Below are 24,526 nucleotides of genomic sequence, written 5' to 3'. Positions count from 1 at the left end.
TTTTGGATTAATTTTCTCGTATTACAAACGCGCGTGAACAACGCGTAACAAGCAGAGAGATTACTTTTAGATTAATTTAGTTGAAAATGATGGTAAATTTTATTTTTTTAATTAGGAGCAACAATGACAGGTGTTTACTGGTTGACGTTCGCACAGGGAAAAAATAGGGTTATTATTATAATGTATTTGTAAGGTTGCGCTAATAAATATTTAATATTTTCTTTTGATTTTTTATTTGTTTGTATATTACTAAATTGTCCTTTTACCGATTGAAATTGATATTTTTGGTTTTATGGCATTCAAATGCTTTATAAATATAAATTTATAAAGAATAGAAAAAATTCGATCACGAGGCGGGACTCGAACCCGCATCCTTTCGCGCCATTCCGGGGCGGATGCCTGACCAATTCAGCCACTCTGGCGGGTCACGAGTGGCCTTTTACCGATTGTTTAATTATTCTTGTACTGTGCGAATTTTGAAGTTCCGAATCAATTTAATAAAATACAGAATGGTAATAAAAAAAACTTCCCAATCAAATCATACAAAATGTTCTTTTCCAGAGACAGCAATGTTTGTTACATCAAGAAATGGGAATCCCCTGCTTCTTTACAACAGTTTCAGATATTATTTAAAAAAAGCGAGAAAAGCAAAGGATCCCATGAGATAGCGGTGGGTCTGCGCGACCCAATCGTACAGAGGCTGTACAGCTTCTATAATTACGTACGATGATGTCATTATAAAAACAAAAACGATCCATGATCACGTGGCAGACAAATGAAAACCAAACCGACACAAATGACGTCACTTTCCCGTACTAGTCATAATATGGTAAAAAGATGCTCCCAATTAAAATGTTCGCGCGTTCATATATTGCTATAAACATACTTATGAGACACAACAAAATAGTTATTCAGCTAAAAGTATATGTATGCGCTAGCCCTTATTTGCTGGCAATTACACAAATGATCAGCGCTCTGCATATTATTTACAATATTTTATCGTCATCTTTTCGTGTAACACTAAGCAAGTATACAAGTAAATAAATAAATTCGGTTTTCAGCTCGACGTTTCGCCCCAGGGCTGCAGTTCATAGAATCGCAACGTGGCAACCGGCTAATCCTGCTAGACGGCTACAAGTACTCCACAAAGCGGCAGATCATAGTGGGTGGCATTGACAAGAGATGCTGGCGCTGCTCTACGCATAACGCCCGCGGTTGCAGAGCCCTACTTCACACTGTTGACGACGAATTGTACAAAGTTAGAGGCTCCCATAACCATGATCCTGTCTATTAACCCCATACGAAACAAAATGTGTACTAGGTTTTACCGGCTCCGCTCCTATGGGTCGTAGCGTGATGATATAGCTATATGTTGAGCCGACTTGTTCATGCAAAATTTGAAGAAATTCCATGCAGTACTTTTTAATTTAGCCGGGACATACATTCAGACAATCGATAGATCACCCCAAGTATTATTTTAAATTTGTTCAATGTATATTTTTGACTTTCCAACGTCTTTACTAGGAATATGTATAGAATTTAAAAAAAAATACGGTGATCATAAAAACAGTCCTATGACCCCTTTCTACACCGTCAGCTCACTCCCCAGTCCCCACCCTTGATCTTCGATATGATCATCTAAAACTACACAAATTATTTCCGCTTATAGTAAATTTTTGGATTAATTTTCTCGTATTACAAACGCGCGTGAACAACGCGTAACAAGCAGAGAGATTACTTTTAGATTAATTTAGGTGAAAATGATGGTAAATTTTATTTTTTTAATTAGGAGCAACAATGACAGGTGTTTACTGGTTGACGTTCGCACCGGGAAAAAATAGGGTAATTTAATTATAATTTATTTGTAAGGTTGCGCTAATAAATATTTAATATTTTCTTTTGATTTTTTATTTGTTTGTATATTACTAAATTGTCCTTTTACCGATTGAAATTGATATTTTTGGTTTTATGGCATTCAAATGCTTTATAAATATAAATTTATAAAGAATAGAAAAAATTCGATCACGAGGCGGGACTCGAACCCGCATCCTTTCGCGCCATTCCGGGGCGGATGCCTGACCAATTCAGCCACTCTGGCGGGTCACGAGTGGCCTTTTACCGATTGTTTAATTATTCTTGTACTGTGCGAATTTTGAAGTTCCGAATCAATTTAATAAAATACAGAATGGTAATAAAAAAAACTTCCCAATCAAATCATACAAAATGTTCTTTTCCAGAGACAGCAATGTTTGTTACATCAAGAAATGGGAATCCCCTGCTTCTTTACAACAGTTTCAGATATTATTTAAAAAAAGCGAGAAAAGCAAAGGATCCCATGAGATAGCGGTGGGTCTGCGCGACCCAATCGTACAGAGGCTGTACAGCTTCTATAATTACGTACGATGATGTCATTATAAAAACAAAAACGATCCATGATCACGTGGCAGACAAATGAAAACCAAACCGACACAAATGACGTCACTTTCCCGTACTAGTCATAATATGGTAAAAAGATGCTCCCAATTAAAATGTTCGCGCGTTCATATATTGCTATAAACATACTTATGAGACACAACAAAATAGTTATTCAGCTAAAAGTATATGTATGCGCTAGCCCTTATTTGCTGGCAATTACACAAATGATCAGCGCTCTGCATATTATTCACAATATTTTATTGTCATCTTTTCGTGTAACACTAAGCAAGTATACAAGTAAATAAATAAATTCGGTTTTCAGCTCGACGTTTCGCCCCAGGGCTGCAGTTCATAGAATCGCAACGTGGCAACCGGCTTATCCTGCTAGACGGCTACAAGTACTACACAAAGCGGCAGACCATAGTGGGTGGCATGGATAAGAGATCCTGGCACTGCTCTGCCCGCGGTTGCAGAGCGCTACTTCACACTGTTGACGACGAATTGTACAAAGTTAGAGGCTCCCATAACCATGATCCTGTCTATTAAGCCCATACGAAACAAAATGTGTACTAGGTTTTACCGGCTCCGCTCCTATGGGTCGTAGCGTGATGATATAGCTATATGTTGAGCCGACTTGTTCATGCAAAATTTGAAGAAATTCCATGCAGTACTTTTTAATTTAGCCGGGACATACATTCAGACAATCGATAGATCACCCCAAGTATTATTTTAAATTTGTTCAATGTATATTTTTGACTTTCCAACGTCTTTACTAGGAATATGTATAGAATTTAAAAAAATTACGGTGATCATAAAAACAGTCCTATGACCCCTTTCTACACCGTCAGCTCACTCCCCAGTCCCCACCCTTGATCTTCGATATGATCATCTAAAACTACACAAATTATTTCCGCTTATAGTAAATTTTTGGCTTAATTTTCTCGTATTACAAACGCGCGTGAACAACGCGTAACAAGCAGAGAGATTACTTTTAGATTAATTTAGGTGAAAATGATGGTAAATTTTATTTTTTTAATTAGGAGCAACAATGACAGGTGTTTACTGGTTGACGTTCGCACCGGGAAAAAATAGGGTAATTTAATTATAATTTATTTGTAAGGTTGCGCTAATAAATATTTAATATTTTCTTTTGATTTTTAATTTGTTTGTATATTACTAAATTGTCCTTTTACCGATTGAAATTGATATTTTTGGTTTTATGGCATTCAAATGCTTTATAAATATAAATAAAAAAGAATAGAAAAAATTCGATCACGAGGCGGGACTCGAACCCGCATCCTTTCGCGCCATTCCGGGGCGGATGCCTGACCAATTCAGCCACTCTGGCGGGTCACGAGTGGCCTTTTACCGATTGTTTAATTATTCTTGTACTGTGCGAATTTTGAAGTTCCGAATCAATTTAATAAAATTCAGAATGGTAATAAAAAAAACTTCCCAATCAAATCATTCAAAATGTTCTTTTCCAGAGACAGCAATGTTTGTTACATCAAGAAATGGGAATCCCCTGCTTCTTTACAACAGTTTCAGATATTATTTAAAAAAAGCGAGAAAAGCAAAGGATCCCATGAGATAGCGGTGGGTCTGCGCGACCCAATCGTACAGAGGCTGTACAGCTTCTATAATTACGTACGATGATGTCATTATAAAAACAAAAACGATCCATGATCACGTGGCAGACAAATGAAAACCAAACCGACACAAATGACGTCACTTTCCCGTACTAGTCATAATATGGTAAAAAGATGCTCCCAATTAAAATGTTCGCGCGTTCATATCACTACATAGTATAAAACAAAGTCGATTTCCCTGTCCCTATGTCCCTATGTCCTTATGTCCCTATGTCCCTTTGTACGCTTAAATCTTTGAAACTACGCAACGGATTTTGATGCGGTTTTTTTAATAGATAGAGTGATTCAAGAGGAAGGTTTATATGTATAATAACATCCATTAAATAGTGGAGAAGTACTGTTATTTTTGAGGTTTCTAAAGTGATGTCGTAAAAAATTACATTTTTTCCGCTTACATTGCAAACGCAGGCTGAACCCTACGAGTTTTATCAAAATAATGTACTAAGTATTATACACATTGAAAAGGTCTATAGAAAAGTCCGCGATGGTATATGTCTATCTCTTATGGATAACCCACAATAACATTTTTTTGTCATTTACTTTTTACGAAAAATAATGGCTAATTTTCGATGCGATTTTAACCAATACAGCATTAATCCTTAACCAATTAAATACCTTGAATACATTGTTCGTTTAATATAGATCTATATGGCCCTTTACACCGTATGATTTAAGTGAATATTTTCGAAGATATTACAGATTTAAAAATTGCGGGACGTAGCGTTTGCGGCGGTACCGGCCGGCCGCCAGGCTATCTAGATACGAAGTCGGAGCGGGCCGCTGTTTTTATATACAACGTTCACAGTTTTTCTGTAGTGTATTTAGTATCAGCATTGCACCCGTGCGAAGCCGGGGCGGGTCGCTAGTATTGCTATAAACATACTTATGAGACACAACAAAATAGTTATTCAGCTAAAAGTATATGTATGCGCTAGCCCTTATTTGCTGGCAATTACACAAATGATCAGCGCTCTGCATATTATTTACAATATTTTATCGTCATCTTTTCGTGTAACACTAAGCAAGTATACAAGTAAATAAATAAATTCGGTTTTCAGCTCGACGTTTCACCCCAGGGCTGCAGTTCATAGAATCGCAACGTGGCAACCGGCTTATCCTGCTAGACGGCTACAAGTACTACACAAAGCGGCAGATCATGGTGGGTGGCATGGATAAGAGATCCTGGCACTGCTCTACGCACAACGCCCGCGGTTGCAGAGCCCTACTTCACACTGTTGACGACGAAGTATACAAAGTTAGAGGCTCCCACAACCATGATCCTGTCTATTAACCCCATACGAAACTAAATGTGAACTAGGTTTTACCGGCTCTGCTCCTATTGGTCGTAGCGTGATGATATAGCTATATGTTGAGCCGACTTGTTCATGCAAAATTTGAAGAAATTCCATGCATTACTTTTTAATTTAGCCGGGACATACATACAGACTGGATTGTAGATCACCCCAAGTATTTTTTTAAAAATATGTTCAGTGTATAGTTTTGACTTGTTACGTTTTTACTAGAAATATGTATCTATAGATTATAAAGAAATTTACGGTGATCATAAAAACTGTCCTTTGACCCCCTTTCTACACCGTCAGCTCACCCACCCTTGACCTTCGATATGATCATCTAGACATGTCAAGGAATAACTGTAGAGATTATCAAAACTACACGAATTATTGCCGGTAATGGTCAATTTTTGGCTTAATTTTCTCGTACTACGAACGCGCGTGAACAACGCGTAAACAGTCCACATTCAAGTTCGCGGAGCTTCACGGCACTAATGTAGAGCCGCCATTAAGGTTGGTACGTGAATATGTTTAACAGAATGTACTGTATGATGTATCTACTTTAGGACACTGTCTACACGTCGAATGAATTACTATTATTTAAGTCTTATTATATTTTGTTTCATTCATATATATTTAGGGTAATTTAATTATAATTTATTTGTAAGGTTGCGCTAATAAATATTTAATATTTTCTTTTGATTTTTTATTTGTTTGTATATTACTAAATTGTCCTTTTACCAATTGTTTAATTATTCTTGTACTGTGTCATGTGTGAATTTTAAAGTTCTGAATCAATTTAATAAAATACAGAATGGTAATAAAAAAAACTTCCCAATAAAATCATTCAATATGTTCTTTTCCAGAGACAGCAGTGTTTGTTACATCAAGATATGGGAATCCCCTGCTTCTTTACAATGGTTTCAGATATTATTTTAAAAAAGCGAGAAAATCAAAGGATCCCATGAGAAAGCGGTGGGTCTGCGCGACCCAATCGTACAGAGGCTGTAAAGCCTGTATAATTACGTACGATGATATCATTATAAAAACAAAAACTATCCATGATCACGTGGCAGACAAATGAAAACCAAACCGACACAAATGACGTCACTTTCCCGTACTAGTCATAATATGGTAAAAAGATGCTCCCAATTAAAATGTTTTGTTTGACTAGTTAGTTATAAATGAGATAATAATTGTTCTTGTCAATTTCTGAATATTAAAACTGTTGAAATATTGAGTTTATATACAAAAGTTTCTCCTTTTTAAAGCTATAATTTATTTCGACATTTTCAAGTATTATTTATTATCGTCGACCTTTTTCTTATCGTAAACATTTGGTAAACTAATTATAAGCCCTGTAAGTACCACGTCATTTGAGTAACACATGTTCACAACTTGTGAAGATTTATATTATAGTTTCTTAGTAGTAAAGAAACTAAATAGCCAAACACGGTCATAAATAAAAGTGTAATGTTGAGTGTTGAATAGACCCTTAAAATTTAACACAATAAGTTAAATCTTTTAGCTTTAAGAGTTAGTTCATATTGTACCTTCAAAGTGTAAAGACATACCTTCGATACTCTATTTGAAGATAAATAAAGTGACTATCTTCCTACAACAAAGTGCTTGAATTATTTACTAAAATTAATCACACCACTATCCATAATCCCAATAGGTTATGGGCCCAGGCTACGTTGTTGATTAATTAAAATACAAATTTTATTGAGAGGAAGAAAATTAAAATTTCAAAGTGCAATTGAAAATTAGTGAATGTATCGTAAGTAAAACATTCAGAGTGAAGATAAAGATTTTATAAACAATATGGAAACTATAAAATCTAAAAGAAACATCCAACCTTTCAACGGTGAAAATTATAATATATGGAAGTTCAGAATCCGCAGTCTCTTAAATGAACTTGAAGTGATTCATGTAATCGATAAACCAGCACCAGCGAATCCTGACAGCAAGTGGAAGAAATCGGAGTCAACCGCAAAGAATGTGTTAATTGAATATTTGTCCGATTCGTATTTAAGTTACGTGAAACCAGAATCGTCGACAAAACAAATTTTTGATGTACTAAACAATATCTTCGAAAGAAAAAGTGTAGCAAAACAAATTGGAGCTCGGAAGAAATTATTTAATTTGAAGTTGGAAGAAGACACAGATTTGTGTAAACATTTTATGATGTTCGATTCTTTGATATCGGAGTTAGCATCAGCCGGTGCGACTATCTCAGAGGTTTATAAAGTGACTCAACTATTGCTTACTTTACCACCTTCTTACAATGGTGTTATAACAGCCATCGAGACTTTGTCAGAAGACAACATCACGTTAAGTTTCGTGAAAACAAGATTATTAGATCATGAAGTTAAACTTGTTAATGAAAGTCTTGACACAAGTAAAATGGTTCTACATGTTGAACAGAAAACTAATGAAAGAAAACGAAATAATAAGGAGCTTAGAAAACGATCGAAAATACGTCGTGGAATCGTCAAGCCGAAACAAAATGGTATAAATTATAAAGGGCACATTAAGTGTCACAATTGTGGAAAAAGAGGACATTATAAAAATGAATGTCGTAACTTCTCGAAACGCTTTAAGTCCAAATCAAGTACAGAAAGACAATGGACAATTCAAACCATTCAAGCTGAGCCAGTGATTGAAGACAGCTTTGCATTTATGGCTGGAAATTTTCAGTTAACAAATGCAGGAAGTGAAATATCCTTTTAGCAGTTAGTAAGACAGCTGACAGTGAGGTGGAATGATAAGACGGCAATGACTGGTAAGCCGAAATACAATATAATATAATAGATATTATCTATTCTGGAATTTTCGGTAAGTTATACTTTATTAATTATTAAAATAAAGATTCTAATTCCGAATATAAATATTAGCATCAGTGACGAGGTCAAATAAGAAAAGATAAATTTTATTAAGTTTGATAAAGTTAAATTATCTAGTAGCTAATAGATGACATTAAACGAATAAGTAGATTACTTTGTGTAAAGCTTGTATAAACAATAAACAAGTAAATGTCATTTAATAAAATACTGTAAGTATTAAGAAATCAGATGTTTATGGTTCTCATGATTAAAAAAAAATGAATAAATAATAATAAAATTATTTTGTAATGTTTATGATGAATTTACTCATAAGAGTGTAACATATTTTATGAGAAATAAATCTGATGTATTTTAAACCTATTTACTGATCATGGTAAAGAAAATTTATTATATTTATTAAATGAAAAGCTATGTGTTAATCTCAGTTGGTGAAAACTGAATGAATATCTATGTGTTAATCTCAGTTGGTGAAAAACTGAAGTGAATAGCTGTGCGTTAAACTCAGTAGATGAAAAACTGTAGTAAATAGCAGCTATACGTTAAACTCAGTACCTAGACGAAAAAAAAAAAAACTGTAGTCAATAACTTTGCGTTAAACTCAGTAGCTAGTCATCGATAAAATAATAAGGCAGAAGGCTATCGAAGTATTGAAAATACAAACAATACAGTGCCTCAAATTTTATGACACACAGACAATTAGTATTAACAATCAAACCGATATATCAGATAGATATTAAAAGCCAAACTTCATCTAATGAAGATGATTATTAGCCGTTTGATTATTTACTGTGCGCATAATACATTGTATATTTACTCCTAATTCATATGAGATAATTGAAAATAGGAATGATGCTTAACAATATTCTTTATTTGTAAATAAAGCTTGGACTTTAGTACCAAAACCAAGTAGTACAAATATTGTATATAATGAAAATGGATATTATAAAGAACGATGAGTTCGGAAATCCATAAAAGTGTTAAGCCCGTTTAGTTGCTAGAGGTATTAGTAAAAATATCGGTTGCAACAATTTCGAACGTAAGTCTTTCAACAGCAGCATGGCTGGTTAGTTTACCAGATTGATTAAACTGCATTTATGTGGTCAGTTAATCGTATAGTATGTTAAAATACTTCAGGGTGTGAAAATTGAAAACACTTGTGACCCCGATTGTAAATTAAACAAAGCATTAAGGTAGCATATTGCTTAATGGAAGTTGCCAGATGTTGAATTGAAATATTTGAAAAGACTATTAGAAAAAGGTTTTACAAATTCTTATAAGGATCGATTCATGTACATACTGAATAGATGAGATATCTCTAAGATATTTATACTGAATTAAATGTGAACGATCTAGTGATTATAGTGAGTGACTATTGTTGAAAAACGATGCAGAATTTAATGAATTAATTTAACATGGGTGATTTAAAAACAGGTTAAATTCTTATTAAGCTTTAGAATCACGAGACAAAATAATGTCGTAAAACTAGATCAAAGCACAGAAGTAAAAATTAAAACCGTATGAAATAAACTTAGTACAACGGGTGATTAACATGTTCTTACATAGTTAGAATTCAATTTAGATTTTGAGGCAATGGAATCCAATGAGAATTACGATGCTTTCGAATTCTTATTGGAAATCTAATGTATTTAATTTCATGTACAATGATCTGACTTTAAATATAAGCAGACATGTGAATAAAAATAACAAAGAACTTGATAATGTTTAAAACGAGTAGATATTTACAAAGAATTATAATTTCTAAAACTAAATATGTAAAGGAAACATATAAGAAGAAATTGATAAGATACTTGATTCTAATTGGTGAGGAAATGATTAATCCTGAGTTTGAAAATAAAAGTACAACAGATTATTTCTTCTAGTTGTATGATTGATGTACAATATGTACAATAAGGCAGGCATGTGTGATAGGTTCATCTACAGAAGCTGAATCTATGGCTATGTATGAAGCTGTCAAAGAGGCAATGTGGTTAACAACTTTAGCAGCAGGTATAGACCTGGAAACTAAAGAACCTATCTTAATATATGAAGATAATACTGGATGTATTAGCATAGCTAATAATCCAACAAGCCACAAAAGATCTAAACATATTGATATCAAATATCATTTCTCTCGAGATCAATGTGAGAAAAAGACAATAATTATTAAATATATTTCAACAGGTGAACAAATTGCAGACATGCTGACTAAACCACTACCGAGGTTGAGGTTCCTGGAGCTGAGGGTGAATATGGGGCTAGAAGATTAATAAATAAATAATAATTGATATCTCGATGTAAACATAAACTGTAAATTCTCATTGATTTATGATCTGATAAGGTTTTTCTGGGTTTCCCTTATCGCGAAGACAAATGTCGGATCATTATGTACACGGTTAGTAACCGTCCCAGCAAGAGTATATGAAGGGTATGTCGATAGTTATTAAAAGTATTGTATTCAACTTGTAAGTTAAGCGTATCTTATTGTATATAATAGCAATTTAAGATGTAACTAGTAAAAGAGATTAACTTTTGAGGGGGCGTGTTGAAATATTGAGTTTATATACAAAAGTTTCTCCTTTTTAAAGCTATAATTTATTTCGACATTTTCAAGTATTATTTATTATCGTCGACCTTTTTCTTATCGTAAACATTTGGTAAACTAATTATAAGCCCTGTAAGTACCACGTCATTTGAGTAACACATGTTCACAACTTGTGAAGATTTATATTATAGTTTCTTAGTAGTAAAGAAACTAAATAGCCAAACACGGGCATAAATAAAAGTGTAATGTTGAGTGTTGAATAGACCCTTAAAATTTAACACAATAAGTTAAATCTTTTAGCTTTGAGAATTATTTACTAAAATTAATCACACCACTATCCATAATCCCAATAAAAACGTTAAAACCTTTAATTTCTAAATACTCGCGTAAAATCAAACACAATAAAATAAAAAATGTCTCTTTTCCAGCAACATTCTTGACTCGCGAGAACGGTAGAAGAATCCTTTTTTACAATGGGCACGTGTTCACAGTACAATTCACCAAGAAATACAGTGATGGTACTGTAAGGACCAGGTGGTTTTGCAGGAAGCGACGTTTGAGGTGCAAAGCCGCTCTGTACACTATTGACGATGTCCTTAACTATAAAGAGGTTGTTCATAACCATTAATTTTTATGCCAAAATTTATATTCCGTGGGTCAAACAACGACCATTGATTGTTCAGTGTTACTTTAAACCTACTTTTATGCATACCTACTTTTATATATTATATAAAAAATAAAAATAAAATAATTAATATTTTCTTTTGGGTTTTTATTTGTTTACATCTTATTAAAATGTTTTTTTTTTCCGGTTGTTTAATTATTCTAGTACTGTGCGAACATATTTTGAAGTTCCGAATCAATTTAAATAAAATACAGAAAGGAAATAAAAAAAAAACTTCCAATAAAATCGTTTGATATGTTCTTTTCCAGAGAGAGCAATGTTTGTTACATCAAAAAAAGGGAATCCTCTGCTTCTCTACAACGATTTCAGATATTATTTTAAAAAAGGAAAAAATCCAAAGGATCCCATGAGAAAGCGGTGGGTCTGCGCGACTCAATCGCACAGAGGCTGTACAGCTTCTATAATTACGTACAATAATGTCATTATAAAAACAAAAGCGATCCATGATCACGTGGCAGGCAAATGAAAACCAAACCATCACAAATGATGTCACTTTCCCTTGCTATTCATAATATGTTAAAAAGATGCTCCCAATTAAAATGTTTTGTTTGACTAGTTATAAATGAGACTATAATAATTGTTATTTTCAATTTCTGAATATTAAAACGTTCAAACCTTTAATTTCTAAATACTCGCGTAAGATCAAACACAAGCAAATACAACATAATATATCTATTCCAGCAACATTCTTGACTCGCGCGAACGGTAGAAGAATCCTTTTGTACAATGGGCACGTGTACACAGTACACTTCTCCAAGAAACACAGTGATGGTACTGTGAAGACCAGGTGGTACTGCAGGAAGCGACACCTGAGGTGCAAAGCCGCTCTGTACACTACTGACGATCATATCCTTAACTATAAGGCGATTGTTCATAACCATTAATTTTTAATACCTACCCATGTGTTTGTGTGGGCCGGGGGTCAAATGCCTGAATAAACTGCTCAATGACCACTTTTTCTATATACACTATGCACTTATCACTTATGCTTTTTTATTTGATTAAAAAATATTATCATTCATCTTTTTTGTTGGACTAAGTTGTACGAAAAAAACTAATAAAAAAGTAACGACTATCTACCTCTTAGTTTTATTTTTAACCTGAAATAGTTTGATAAGATTTAAAACCAAAATATATTCCCTCTCAAACCTCAGAAAATGGACATACTTGACCGTTAACATTCACATTTTAGCTCAATACGTAATGTCCAAGAAGGGACGATTGCTGATCCTCTTGAACAACTACACATACTACGGCAACCGTTCATCAGCGAAGTGCAGATGGCGATGTTCAACCCACCAATGGTGTGGGTGCAACGCCGCAGTCATCACCATGAAAGACTCCATCATGCTTGTGACCGGCAAACACACACACCCGCCAAGCAATCAGAAGAGCTACGTTAGTGCTAATAAGTATAATATTAATAGATCCTAATTCACAGTGCTTAAAAGTATTTCTACAATTCGGTACTTTTGTTAAAGTGGGCGCCAATGTAACAAAATGTAACGTTACAGTAAGGGCGGCCGTACACGGACCGCTTCAAGTAGTTGAGACCGATTCAAGTAGTTGAGACCGCTTCAAGCCGTCAACAACGAACAACCGCTCGAGCTACTCGAGCCGCCCGTGTACGGCCGCTCTTAGAGGCTTCAATAATGTATTCTTTCCATGTTAAATTCTGTGTAATGCCTATTATGTGTACCTAATAGCTTGTAACTATTTTATGGTGCATTTAAACATTCGTGTTCGCCATTCGCTTCGTCCTCGACGATACATTCGTATAAGAGTTTCGTCGTGTTCATACATTCGCGCGACCCTTTGATTCTGAATACGAAATACTCTTTTAAAACAAATATGTACGTGAATCTCAAAGTGAAAAGTTAGTGAACTACATGTGCGCCTATAATTCGCCTCGCTATTCGCACGAATGTGTAAATGCACCTTTAGAATGAGTTTCAACTTTATAGTAACTACAGTCGTTAAAAATATTGTTAATTAATTTGCATTAACATTATTTCTTGTTAAACTAAGACAAACATAAACATAACATTCTAGTTTCATATTTTATGTTCCAATATGTATAAAATACTAGCAAACTAGGCGAACTCCGTTTCACCACCAGAGACACCTTTTCTTTGCTATAAACCTCACGGAGCCCAAGACCTTTCCAACGAATGCAAAACCGTGGAAATCGGTTCGTGCGTTCTGGAGTTATAGCGTCAGGAAGGAAAACCCGAGTTATTTTTATATAGTAAAGATATTTATAATGTTCACTATTTAAAACATTGTGATAGCTTAAGTCCTATTACTTATAGATAATTTATATCAATATAGATCTGGAAAGGAATTAACTTTTGTTTCAATTTTAATTTTTTTTATATAATTTGATTATAATATAAAATCAGTTCTGCTAATTATTTTTAGAGGATTAAAATGAAAGACACATAAAATTTAGAATTCATATTTATTGAAATTCTCTCGAAAATTATTATACAATAAAGTATTAATAATATTAAACTAATAATAATAGTAAGAATCCTTCCTACACATACTTGCCAACGCTACTTTGACTTTACCTAAAAAAAACCTTGAAAACCGCCTTCAGAGTCTTACTCATCGCCGAAGAGTTGCCAGGTGTTCTATCGTTTACACTTCGCCACTGAATTGCACAGCATTATCCCTGCTTTTGCCTTTTTTTCAACGGACATCCAGGCGCACTGCAGGCTACCATCCTTACTTGTTGGAAATGCCGACTGCTCGCACTTCTCACTTTCGTCCTCATTCTTAGTGCAAACCGCCAAGGAGTGGAACTCCCTGCCAGCGTCTGTCTTTCCAGAGAACTACAGTATGGGTTCCTTCAAGAGGCGAATAAATAGGCATTTTCTAGGTAGACATGATTTACCACCATAGATCGCGTCACCGCTTTCCATCAGGTGGGACTGTGGTCAAATGTCTACCTATCCTAATGTAAAAAAACCTACCGTCTTATTTTTATACTTAGTTGACATTATCAAACATTGATTGTTCAAAATCAGGTTCATGGTTGTGTTCATTTTTCTCCAAAATGATCAAGTTATCAGCAGTGATGACTACGGCCTTACAGCGCCGGTAACTACACTTTGTGCAGCGCCACCTACCTTTGGCGCCTTTCGTCGTATGTAGGGAGTATTTATGGCCCTTGAAATGCATTATTATATTCCCCCTGGCGTTCTGAACGAATAATGGTGAGTCTGTAAATAGAGAAACAAGTTTTTAATTCATATAAAAGTTGAATACTTACTGATGTACTGAATGCCTATATTTTTATCACAAACGGCACGATCTGATCCCATACAATGCTTTCGTTTGTGTATGGAAATCAGATGGCTGACAAACATAGATTTTCAAATAAATACTCTTATAGATAATTAACACCCAGACACAGCAAACATCTACGATAATCACACAAATATTTGCCCTGGGTGGGAATCGATCCCACAATCTCTGGCTTGGAAGGCAGGGTACTACCAACTAAGCCAAACGGCCAGCGTCTTTCCAAACTATACAAGGCCCAGCACGCAACGGTGTGAAACTAATCACGTATAGTTTGGAAATAACTTTTTTACAAAGTTATTCCAATCAATACAACAGTAGCACGCAAATACTCGCTTATACTTTGTAGTGAAGTAAGTAAGAATAGCGCTCCAAAACATACAGCGCCAGTACGCATGCGGACTAATCGTGTATGTTTCGGTGTAAGCGCGCCGTCTTTCCATAGCTCGCTTTTATATTATTGTATTGCTGTTTTTAAATCTATTATTACAATGCATATTGTGTATGTAATGTTGCGTACTGATCGTATATTTTTTGTATCGAGGATGCTTTTCTACGTTCCCGCCTATACTGCACGACTTATAAATTATAATTGAGAATAGTGCTAAAATGTAAGAATCTAATAAGTCCAGAAGAAGACAGCTGCGAGGCGACAGAGCCCAGTTGCGGGGCTCCTATTTTTGTGTAGTTAAAAAAAACAAGAACCTAACCTAACCCATAGGTGGGTACCTATCAAATAAGGGTTTATCTGTTACCTATTTATTTTTCTAAGCTTACCTAATAATATTTTTATTCCATATTTAACTGAATCAATAATAATCAAGAAGAATAAAAGTAGATAGATATAGCTGTACAATACAAGTCTCTGATTAGGTACCTATATATATTTATTATATTTAGTTACTAGATTTCCGCCCGCGGCTTCGCCCGCATTTGCAAAGGAAAACCCGCATAGTTCCCGTTCCCGTGGGATTTCCGGGATAAAAACTATCCTATGTGTTAATCCAAGTTACCCTCTATATGTGTGCTAAATTTCATTGTAATCGGTTCAGTAGTTTTTACGTCAAAGAGTAACAAACATCCATACATCCATACATCTGTACATCCTTACAAACTTTCGCCTTTATAATAGTATTAAGATTAAGATTAAGATATATTATGTCTTCTTAAAGAATCGTTCGGTATAGACCAATTTTATTTATAAGCAATGTACCTATGTATAGGGTGTATTATGCGAATTTATTTTAGAAATATTAGAATATTAGATATTTTGCGTACTGACTCTCAACGCGCATAAAGAAGTTTTACTTCAAAAGAAAAGAAAATGAGATAAGACAATGATGAATATAATATACAAGTTCGAGAATCTTTTTACAAACGAGTCCATACAAATAATATATTATGTAATAACAATACAACTGTCTTTAACATTTATCATATGTTTAGTCTCAGATTTTCCTGTAGGTATTCATAATATCTACTGTACATTATATACTACCCGCATTATCAGCTTGATATAAAAGAAAATTATTTATTTATTTATTCAAAAAACACACACTAACATTACAGTTTCCCAATACGATAGTGGTTTTACATTTAATTGGTTACATTGAAATTATAAATATTTAACATACAAATAAAGACATTATCACTTTTTATAGCATATTACAAATAAAGCTACTCGCGTGAATTCATCCCAATTCCCAAGTGCAACAAAATATATCCGTTTTGATTGCTATTTCATTGAGTGAACGAAGTGCACGCGTCATAGGTGCCTGACGGCTGACCTAGCAAGTTGGTGCGAGCGGACGGCACCAGCAGCATTATAATATACTTTTGTATTAATTATAATTGAAGCTTAAAAAAAGTTCAAGAATGATTTTGCGTATGTCATAGGTATTATTAAGATTCATAAAACTTAACACTAAGAACTTTAAGTACTACTATAAAGTTTAGAATTCATATTTATTAAAATTCTCTTGGTAATCATACAATTAAGTAATAATAGTAAGTACTAGGTTTCCGCCCGCGGCTTCGCCCGCGCACTCAAAGAAAAACCCGCATAGTTCCCGTTCCCATTCCCGTGGGATTTCCGGGATTGCGTCATTTTCCCGGGATAAAAAGTAGCCTATGTCCTTTCTCAGGTATCAAAATATCTCCATGCCAAATTTCATGAAAATTGGTTCAGTGGTTTAGGCGTGATTGAGTAACAGACAGACAGACAGAGTTACTTTCGCATTTATAATATTAGTATGGATTAAACTAATAATGAATTCTTACCATTTACTTCCTACCCATACTTTCAAACGCTACCTATTAAATTTACTTATTTTACGGCTTATTTCTTTCTACGCAATTAATGTAATTGGTGTAATACCGTTTTAATGATTATAAATAAATAAATTCTATACTTCGGTGAAATACAAATATTGGGAACACGTCATTCAAAATTAGGTTCATGGTTGTGTTCATTTTTCTCTGAAATGACCAAGTTATCAGCGGTGATGACTACGGCCTTACAGTGCCGGTAACTACACTTAGTGCAGCGCCACCTACGTTTGACGCCCATCGACTATTGTAGGGTGTATTTATAGCCCTTGAAATGCAAGCTTATATATACCCCCTGGCGTTCTGAACGAATAATGGTGAGCCTGTAAATAGAGAAAGAAGTGTTTATCCGTACTTAATATTATAAATGCGAAAGTAACTCTGTCTGTCTGTCTGTTACTCAATCACGCCTAAACTACTGAACCAATTTGCATGAAATTTGGTATGGAGATACATATTTTGATACCCGAGAAAGGACATATACTACCTTTTATTGCGAAATATGTACCACGGGCGAAGCCGGGGCGGACCTCTAGTTTCATATAAAAGTTGAATACTAAATACTTACTGATGTACTGAATGCCTATATTTTTTTTTTCACACACGGCACGATCTGATCCCATACTATGCTTTCGTTTGTGCATGGAAACCAGATGGCTGACAAACATACATATATAATTTTCAAATAAATACTCTTGTAGATAATTAACACCCAGACACAGCAAACATCTACGGTAATCACACCAATATTTGCCCTGGGTGGGAATCGAACCCACGACCTTAGGCTTGGAAGGCAGGTTCACTACTAACTAAGCCAACCGGCCAGTCTAAGCCAACTGGCATGTTATTATCTTAGCAGTTAGTCTATATTCATTAGCAGGTCCATTTTCTAACGTTCGCGAATGGTACAGTACATGTTCAAGATCAATTTCTGAAAGCTTAGTAAGTCGATATCAAAAGTCAAATACAAATAGACTATGTAGGTAGATGAACATAGACGATTGAAGAGAACAAAGTATCTGCTTTTGTGAAAAATTTGATTTTAAGACATTTAAGGTACTGCCTTTTACTATTTACTTTTTAGCTTCAAAGAATTTTCTATAGCTTGGCAGAATACAGTATCCTTTATAGGCAAGAAACTACACCAAACTATCATCTCAGTGGAAACTTATTCTAATAATATAAAAAAACTCAATTACAGAAAATATTTTTTATTTCCATCATTACAAAAATACTAATTTTTATGTCAATGTCGACGCTTATGCTAATTTCAAACAAATAAGCGTTTTAACAATCTATTTCTATAAGTATAACAACAATTTAAGTTTATATTACGTTATTTGGGTGCAACTGAACAATCATTAGAATTTACATAATGGCCTATTCAGTTTAGAGTGGTATCCGATCGCCGTTACGCGATTAGTCTCTATAATATGTAGTATATTATTATATTAATATATTATAATATGTAGTATATTAATATGTAGTAAGAGATATATCGCGTGCAATCGGGATACCGCTACCCACGGCGGTACCGGATACCGCTCTTATCTGAATAGGCCTTAATTTAAGATAAGTACTAATCATATCTAAAAAAAAATTAATTTAATGAAACATAACAATGGTTTTATTTGGAATGTTTAATGGTAACCTACTGCACATTATTAAGTATTGTCATTTAAAGTTTTTATAAGTTGAAATCACATCATAATGAACTTTAAGTACTACTATAAAATTTAGAATTCATAGTTATAAAAAATTATCTCGATAATTATACAATTAAGTAATAATAGTTTTAAACTAATAATGAATTCTAACCTTTACATCCTACCCATACTTTCAAACGCTACCTATAAAATTTACTTACCGGCTTATTTCTTTCTACGCAATTAATGTAATTGGTGTAATACCGTTTTAATTATTATAAATAAATGAATTCTATACTTCGATGAAATACAAATATTGGGTACACGTCATTCAAAATCAGGTTCATGGTTGTGTTCATTTTTCTCCGAAATGACCAAGTTATCAGTTGTGATGACTACGGCCTTACAGCGCCGGTAACTACACTTAGTGCAGCGCCACCTACCTTTGCCGCCTTTCGTCGATTGTTGGAAGTATTTATAGCCCTTGAAATGCATGCTTATATACCCCCTGGCGTTCTGAACGAATAATGGTGAGTCTGTAAATAGAGAAAGAAGTTTTTATTTCATATAAAAGTTGAATACTTACTGATGTACTGAATGCCTATATTTTTTTTCACACACGGCACGATCTGATCCCATACTATGCTTTCGTTTGTGTATGGGAACCAGATGGCTGACAAACATACATATATAATTTTCAAATAAACACAAATAAAATCTTGTAGATAATTAACACCCAGACACAGCAAATATCTACGGTAATCACACAAATATTTGCCCTGGGTGGGAATCGAACCCACGACCTTAGGCTTGGAAGGCAGGTTCACTACTAACTAAGCCAACCGGCCAGTCAAAGCCAACCGGCATGTTATTATCTTAGCAGTTAGTCTATGTTCTTTAGCAGGTCCATTTTCTAACGTTCTTACGAATGGTACAGTACATGTTCAAGATCAATTTCTGAAAGCTTAGTAATCATCGATATCAAAAGTCAAATACAAATAGACTATGTAGGTAGATGAACATAGACGATTGAAGAGAACAAAGTATCTGCTTTTGTGAAAAATTTGATTTTAAGACATTTAGGTAGATACTACCTTTTACTATTTACTTTTTAGCTTCAAAGAATTTTCCATAGCTTGGCAGAATATACTTTATACTCAAGAAACTACACCAATCAAGCATCTCAGTGGAAACTTATTCTAATATAAAAAAAACTCAATTACAGAAAATATTTTTTATTTCCATCTTTACAAAAAAATACTAATTTGTATGTCAATATCGACGCTTATGCTAATTTCAAACAACTAAGCGTTTTAACAATCTATTTCTATAAGTATAACAACAATTTAAGTTTATATAACGTTATTTGGGTACAACTGAAAATCATTAGAATTTACAGTAAGGCCTATTCAGTTGAGAGCGGTATCCGATCGCCGTTACGCGAATGGTCTCTATAATATACTACGTAAGAGATATAATCGCGTGCAATCGGGATACCGCTACCCACGGCGGTACCGGATACCGCTCTTATCTGAATAGGCCTTAATTTAAGATAGGTCATCATATTATCTAAAAGACAATTAATTTAATTAAACATAACAATGGTTTTATTTGGAATGTTTAATGGTAACCTACTGCTAAAAGAGACTCGAAAGATTATCATTAACAAAAATTATCTAATATAAAATAATATATATACCTACCTTTAGTAAAACATAAATTACTTGATACAATATCAAATTGCTTTGAAATAATGTGATTAAAAACACGATACAGATAAAACTAAATAATATTACGACAAATGTACAATTGATAACTTAAAGTAAAATAATTAATTCTTATAGTTAGACGTAAACATGTTTTTTCATAGTTTAAATTATAGGTATATTACTTACACAAAAAAACAAATATTAAATTATAACCTAGGTAACTATTAGAATGCTAGAATAGCTTGTAAATTTTAGAACACAATAAAAATCTACCAAAACAAAAATGTTCATAATGAAATTGATTTTCTTTGAATCGGACTTTTTCACTATTTCAAATTACATGAAGGCACTTCAATTTTTAATTATGCATCACGAGTATATAAATTGCACACTTAGAAATAAGAATACATATATAAATTTACACTGCACATAAATAATAACAAACTTTGATTAAACGCTTTTAAACAATTTAACCCAAAACAATTGAAAAAATAATACTTATACTTTAACGGTCTTACTAATAAAATGTTACCCATTCGCTATGCAATGGATTAGTTATTGCAATAACCTGTCTTGTTTTTATGATTGACGTTTCATGTGAGCAAGAGCAGCAATAAGTGAATAACTATACGCCTATGGTTTTCTTCAACACCATACTACAGCTCTTCTACAGCTATAGTAGAGCCTATTTTTTAGCTATACAGCTACTATACAGCTATAATAACGCATTAGACTGTATAACAATGGGCCCGATTTTTACTTATAGAGGTTGTATAAGCGCTTATACAGCCCTTGTACAGCCTCATTATACAGACTGTGGCATACAAATAAAGTAAAATACAGCTTCTATACAGACTGTCGTGCTGCTTGGGAGGACACAGCTATGGTAGAAAATGGTAGAAATTTATCCATTGTTTATCTTTTTATTAGTAAGGCCGTTAAAGTTCCCTGCACGTATCGTGATGATACATAGGTACCTATACATACACGATTAACGATTTATTTTTTTAATTAAAAAAAAAAATTTTATAATTACAAAGCAGATTTACCAAATGTTTGCTTCATATCGATACGTTCAAAGAATATAGAGCCGTTAGATGGTCGACTACACATAGCTTTTAGAAGTGAAACTTCTTTATGCGCGTTACGAGTAAAATTTCAAGGTTTCGTAATGGCAATACCATCGCGTGACGGATTAAGGTAACGATTTTGTTATCTTTGAATCTTGTTTCAGTTCTCATACGTGTGCTTGGCACACACGCTCTTTATAAAATATTTATTTCGTTAAAAAAACAAACCGTGAACTTGAAGACTTTATCTCAACGCGCCTAAAGAAGTTTTACATCAAAAGAAAAGAAAATGGGATAAGACAAAGATGAAAATATACAAGTTTGAGAATCTTTTTACAAACGAGTCCATAACATACAAATAATAATTTAATACAAACTGTGTTTTTAACATTTAAAATGTTGAGTCTCAGGTTTTCCTGTATTGCATAACATCTACCTACATTATATGTATACTACCCGCATTAACTTGATACATAATAATTTTTTTTATATATTTTTCTTCGTCAAAACTATATTTACAAGCTTATGCAGTTCAAGAACATTGATTTTTGCGAATTATTTGTCATATTATCATTAAGTATCACTCGAAGACATGGGATTTAAAAGCCAGGACATATTATGTGCTTAATACCATGATAGATTAAATAAATACATAGCACTTATATATGTTACGGCTAAAGGTAGGTGAGAACATAAACTTAAGATTAGCCGGCTAAACTTAGGTTTATTTTCGACGAGGTGTTAATGTTAGTTTGTTCTATCTTTAGCCGGCTAAACTTAAGTGTAACCGCAGGCCCGTGGCTAAAAATGTCGGGGTGGGTAGATTTGGTTACTATAATACATGTAAGGAACAGGGCGAGTGTTTTCTGGCACTTCGCCGGCTGCTGCCGCAGCACGCTCGCTGCGCTCGCTCGGCTCGTGCGGGTCTTAAGAGTTCTAACCTAACCTAACCTAGCCACCAGCTTTCTGCCCTGAGTCGGGGTGGGTAGATTTGGTTACTATAATACATGTAAGGAACAGGGCGAGTGTTTTCTGGCACTGTGCGGGCCCCTCAAGCCCTCCACCGGCCCGGCGCTAACCAAATCTACCCACCCCGACATTTTTAGCCACGGGCCTGCGGTTACACTTAAGTTTAGCCGGCTAAAGATAGAACAAACTAACATTAACACCTCGTCGAAAATAAACCTAAGTTTAGCCGGCTAATCTTAAGTTTATGTTCTCACCTACCTTTAGCCGTGACATATATACATAGTACTTACTTACATATTTTAGATACATTCGTATTTCTTTTTGTAATTCTTTGGAATTTATTAATTACATTATTTATTTATAATACAAAAATTCGAGCATTTAACACATATTACAATACAATTGTTAGGATATCTCAACAGCTTCACAACTTTTTAAAAATTGAGGGTAATAACAATAATTGTCAATTATTAAAATATTTTATTAGCACATTATGAAGTATTGTCATTTAAAGTTTTTATAAGCGTTCTAACAGACGAACGGCCTCTGCCGTTCACAACTTGCCGTTCGTCTGTTAAAACTCTAAGTTGAAACCATCACTTCATTATCAACTTTAAGTACTAGCTACTAAAGCGTATAATTGAATACAAAAATTAAGCATCACTTGAATTTTCTGGAACCGTCATGTTTATGAACGTTATATATTTTTATTATAGCGTCGTTTAGCGTCGTCAGTTTTGCTTTACAACCCTTATCGCATTTATTACAAACCCAATGTATTTCTTGTTTTTGGTTTATATGTTTCGACCGCTTTTTGAATCTGTGCTCGCCTAGCATAATAATGGCGTTCCCTTGTCGAGACCAGCTGTATTGTGGCAACACTCCTAAAAAAAACCAAATTATTAAACCTTTAATTATTAAATAAAAAACCGGCCAAGTGCGAGTCGGGCTCGCGCACAAAGGGTTCCGTAGCAGCAAATATAATAAATTACAGTTAAATCAACCTATCTCAAAAACTATAAGAGATACTTTGATCAAACCAAAAATCGTTGAAAGAGTTAATTAGCATGCATCACCTCTATTTTTTTTAGAATTTTATACCCCGTAGTTATAAAAATAGAGGGGGGGGGACATACTTTTTACGACTTTGAGAGCTGATATCTCAAAAACCGTTCACTTTAAGAAAAATGTTTTTTAGAAAACTTTATATCATTTTAAAAGACCTTTCCATTGATACCCCACACGGGTATGTACATCGAAAAAAAAAATTTCATCCCTCAGTTACATGTATGGGGGGCCCCACCCCCAATTCTTTTTTTTACTATTTAGTGTCATATTTTTGTAGCGGTTCATACAACACATATTCCCATCAAATTTCATCACTGTAGTACTTATAGTTTCCGAGTAAATCGGCTGTGACAGACGGACAGACGGACAGACGGACAGACGGACATGACGAAACTATAAGGGTTCCGTTTTTGCCATTTTGGCTACGGAACCCTAAAAACAGCTTTTTTAAACATGAAATATAAATAGAGATAAATGATAAAGGCTGTATTCAGTTTCAAATTTATTAACTAATTTTTTTTACAGGTAATTACAAAAGTAATATTAGTTCATCTGAATTAATTTATTTAAATATCACAATATACACATAAAACCGTATACCTATATACACATACATATACTCTTTATACAAACACAATCTCATATTTACAAAGATTCATAATTTATTATTTCTCAAAATATTATTTTAAAACTCATGGTGATCTGTGCTCAATATTACAATACTATTTAACACAAACGCATCCGAATGTTATAATATTTAATTAAGTATTATTATAGTTAATAAATTATTTATAAATGATCTTTAAGGCTTATAAGTATGGGTAACTACTGAAAAATACTGTGAACAACAGATCAACGAATTCAACAAGATTCTGTGTAAACAAAATAAATGTCGCGTGAGGGAAGTATGTACATAATCTTATCTATATAAATCTCGTGTCACAATGTTTGTCCTCAATGGACTCCTAAACCACTTAACCGATTATAATAAAATTCGC

The 24,526-nt window shown here is 33.9% G+C and overlaps 1 protein-coding gene and 2 long non-coding RNA genes across 9 annotated transcripts in view; 2 read left to right on the top strand and 1 right to left on the bottom strand.

Moving 5' to 3' along the window:
• Window positions 1-24,526, top strand: part of LOC149908338 (uncharacterized) — a 465,602-nt gene that overhangs the window by 350,125 nt on the left and 90,951 nt on the right. The window contains exon 5 of one of the 7 annotated variants that reach the window (XM_090101776.1): window positions 12,622-12,878. The exons of the other annotated variants lie outside the window; for them this stretch is intronic. Within the exon in view, the coding sequence (XP_089957902.1) occupies window positions 12,622-12,863 (242 nt within the window). The 3' untranslated portion in view covers window positions 12,864-12,878. Of the gene's footprint in view, window positions 1-12,621; window positions 12,879-24,526 lie in introns of those variants that run through there. 7 annotated transcript variants of the gene reach the window in all.
• Window positions 571-1,896, top strand: LOC149908344 (uncharacterized). The gene is made up of 2 exons (XR_016456759.1): window positions 571-812; window positions 1,062-1,896. It is a non-coding gene; the product is annotated as an uncharacterized LOC149908344 (long non-coding RNA).
• The window catches only part of LOC149908340 (uncharacterized), an 80,110-nt gene continuing 74,247 nt past the window's right edge, over window positions 18,664-24,526 (bottom strand). The window contains exon 2 of the long non-coding RNA XR_016456722.1: window positions 18,664-19,248. This is a non-coding gene — a long non-coding RNA (uncharacterized LOC149908340). The remainder of the gene's footprint in view (window positions 19,249-24,526) is intronic.

Source organism: Colias eurytheme, chromosome 5 (assembly GCF_061535395.1).
Source record: "Colias eurytheme isolate Ceu_HAF_F1 chromosome 5, ilColEury1 Martin Lab GWU primary, whole genome shotgun sequence".
Taxonomy (NCBI): Eukaryota; Metazoa; Arthropoda; class Insecta; order Lepidoptera; family Pieridae; genus Colias; species Colias eurytheme.
The sequence above is the reverse complement of the archived record's forward strand: the minus strand, read 5'-3'. Positions and strand labels throughout refer to the sequence as shown.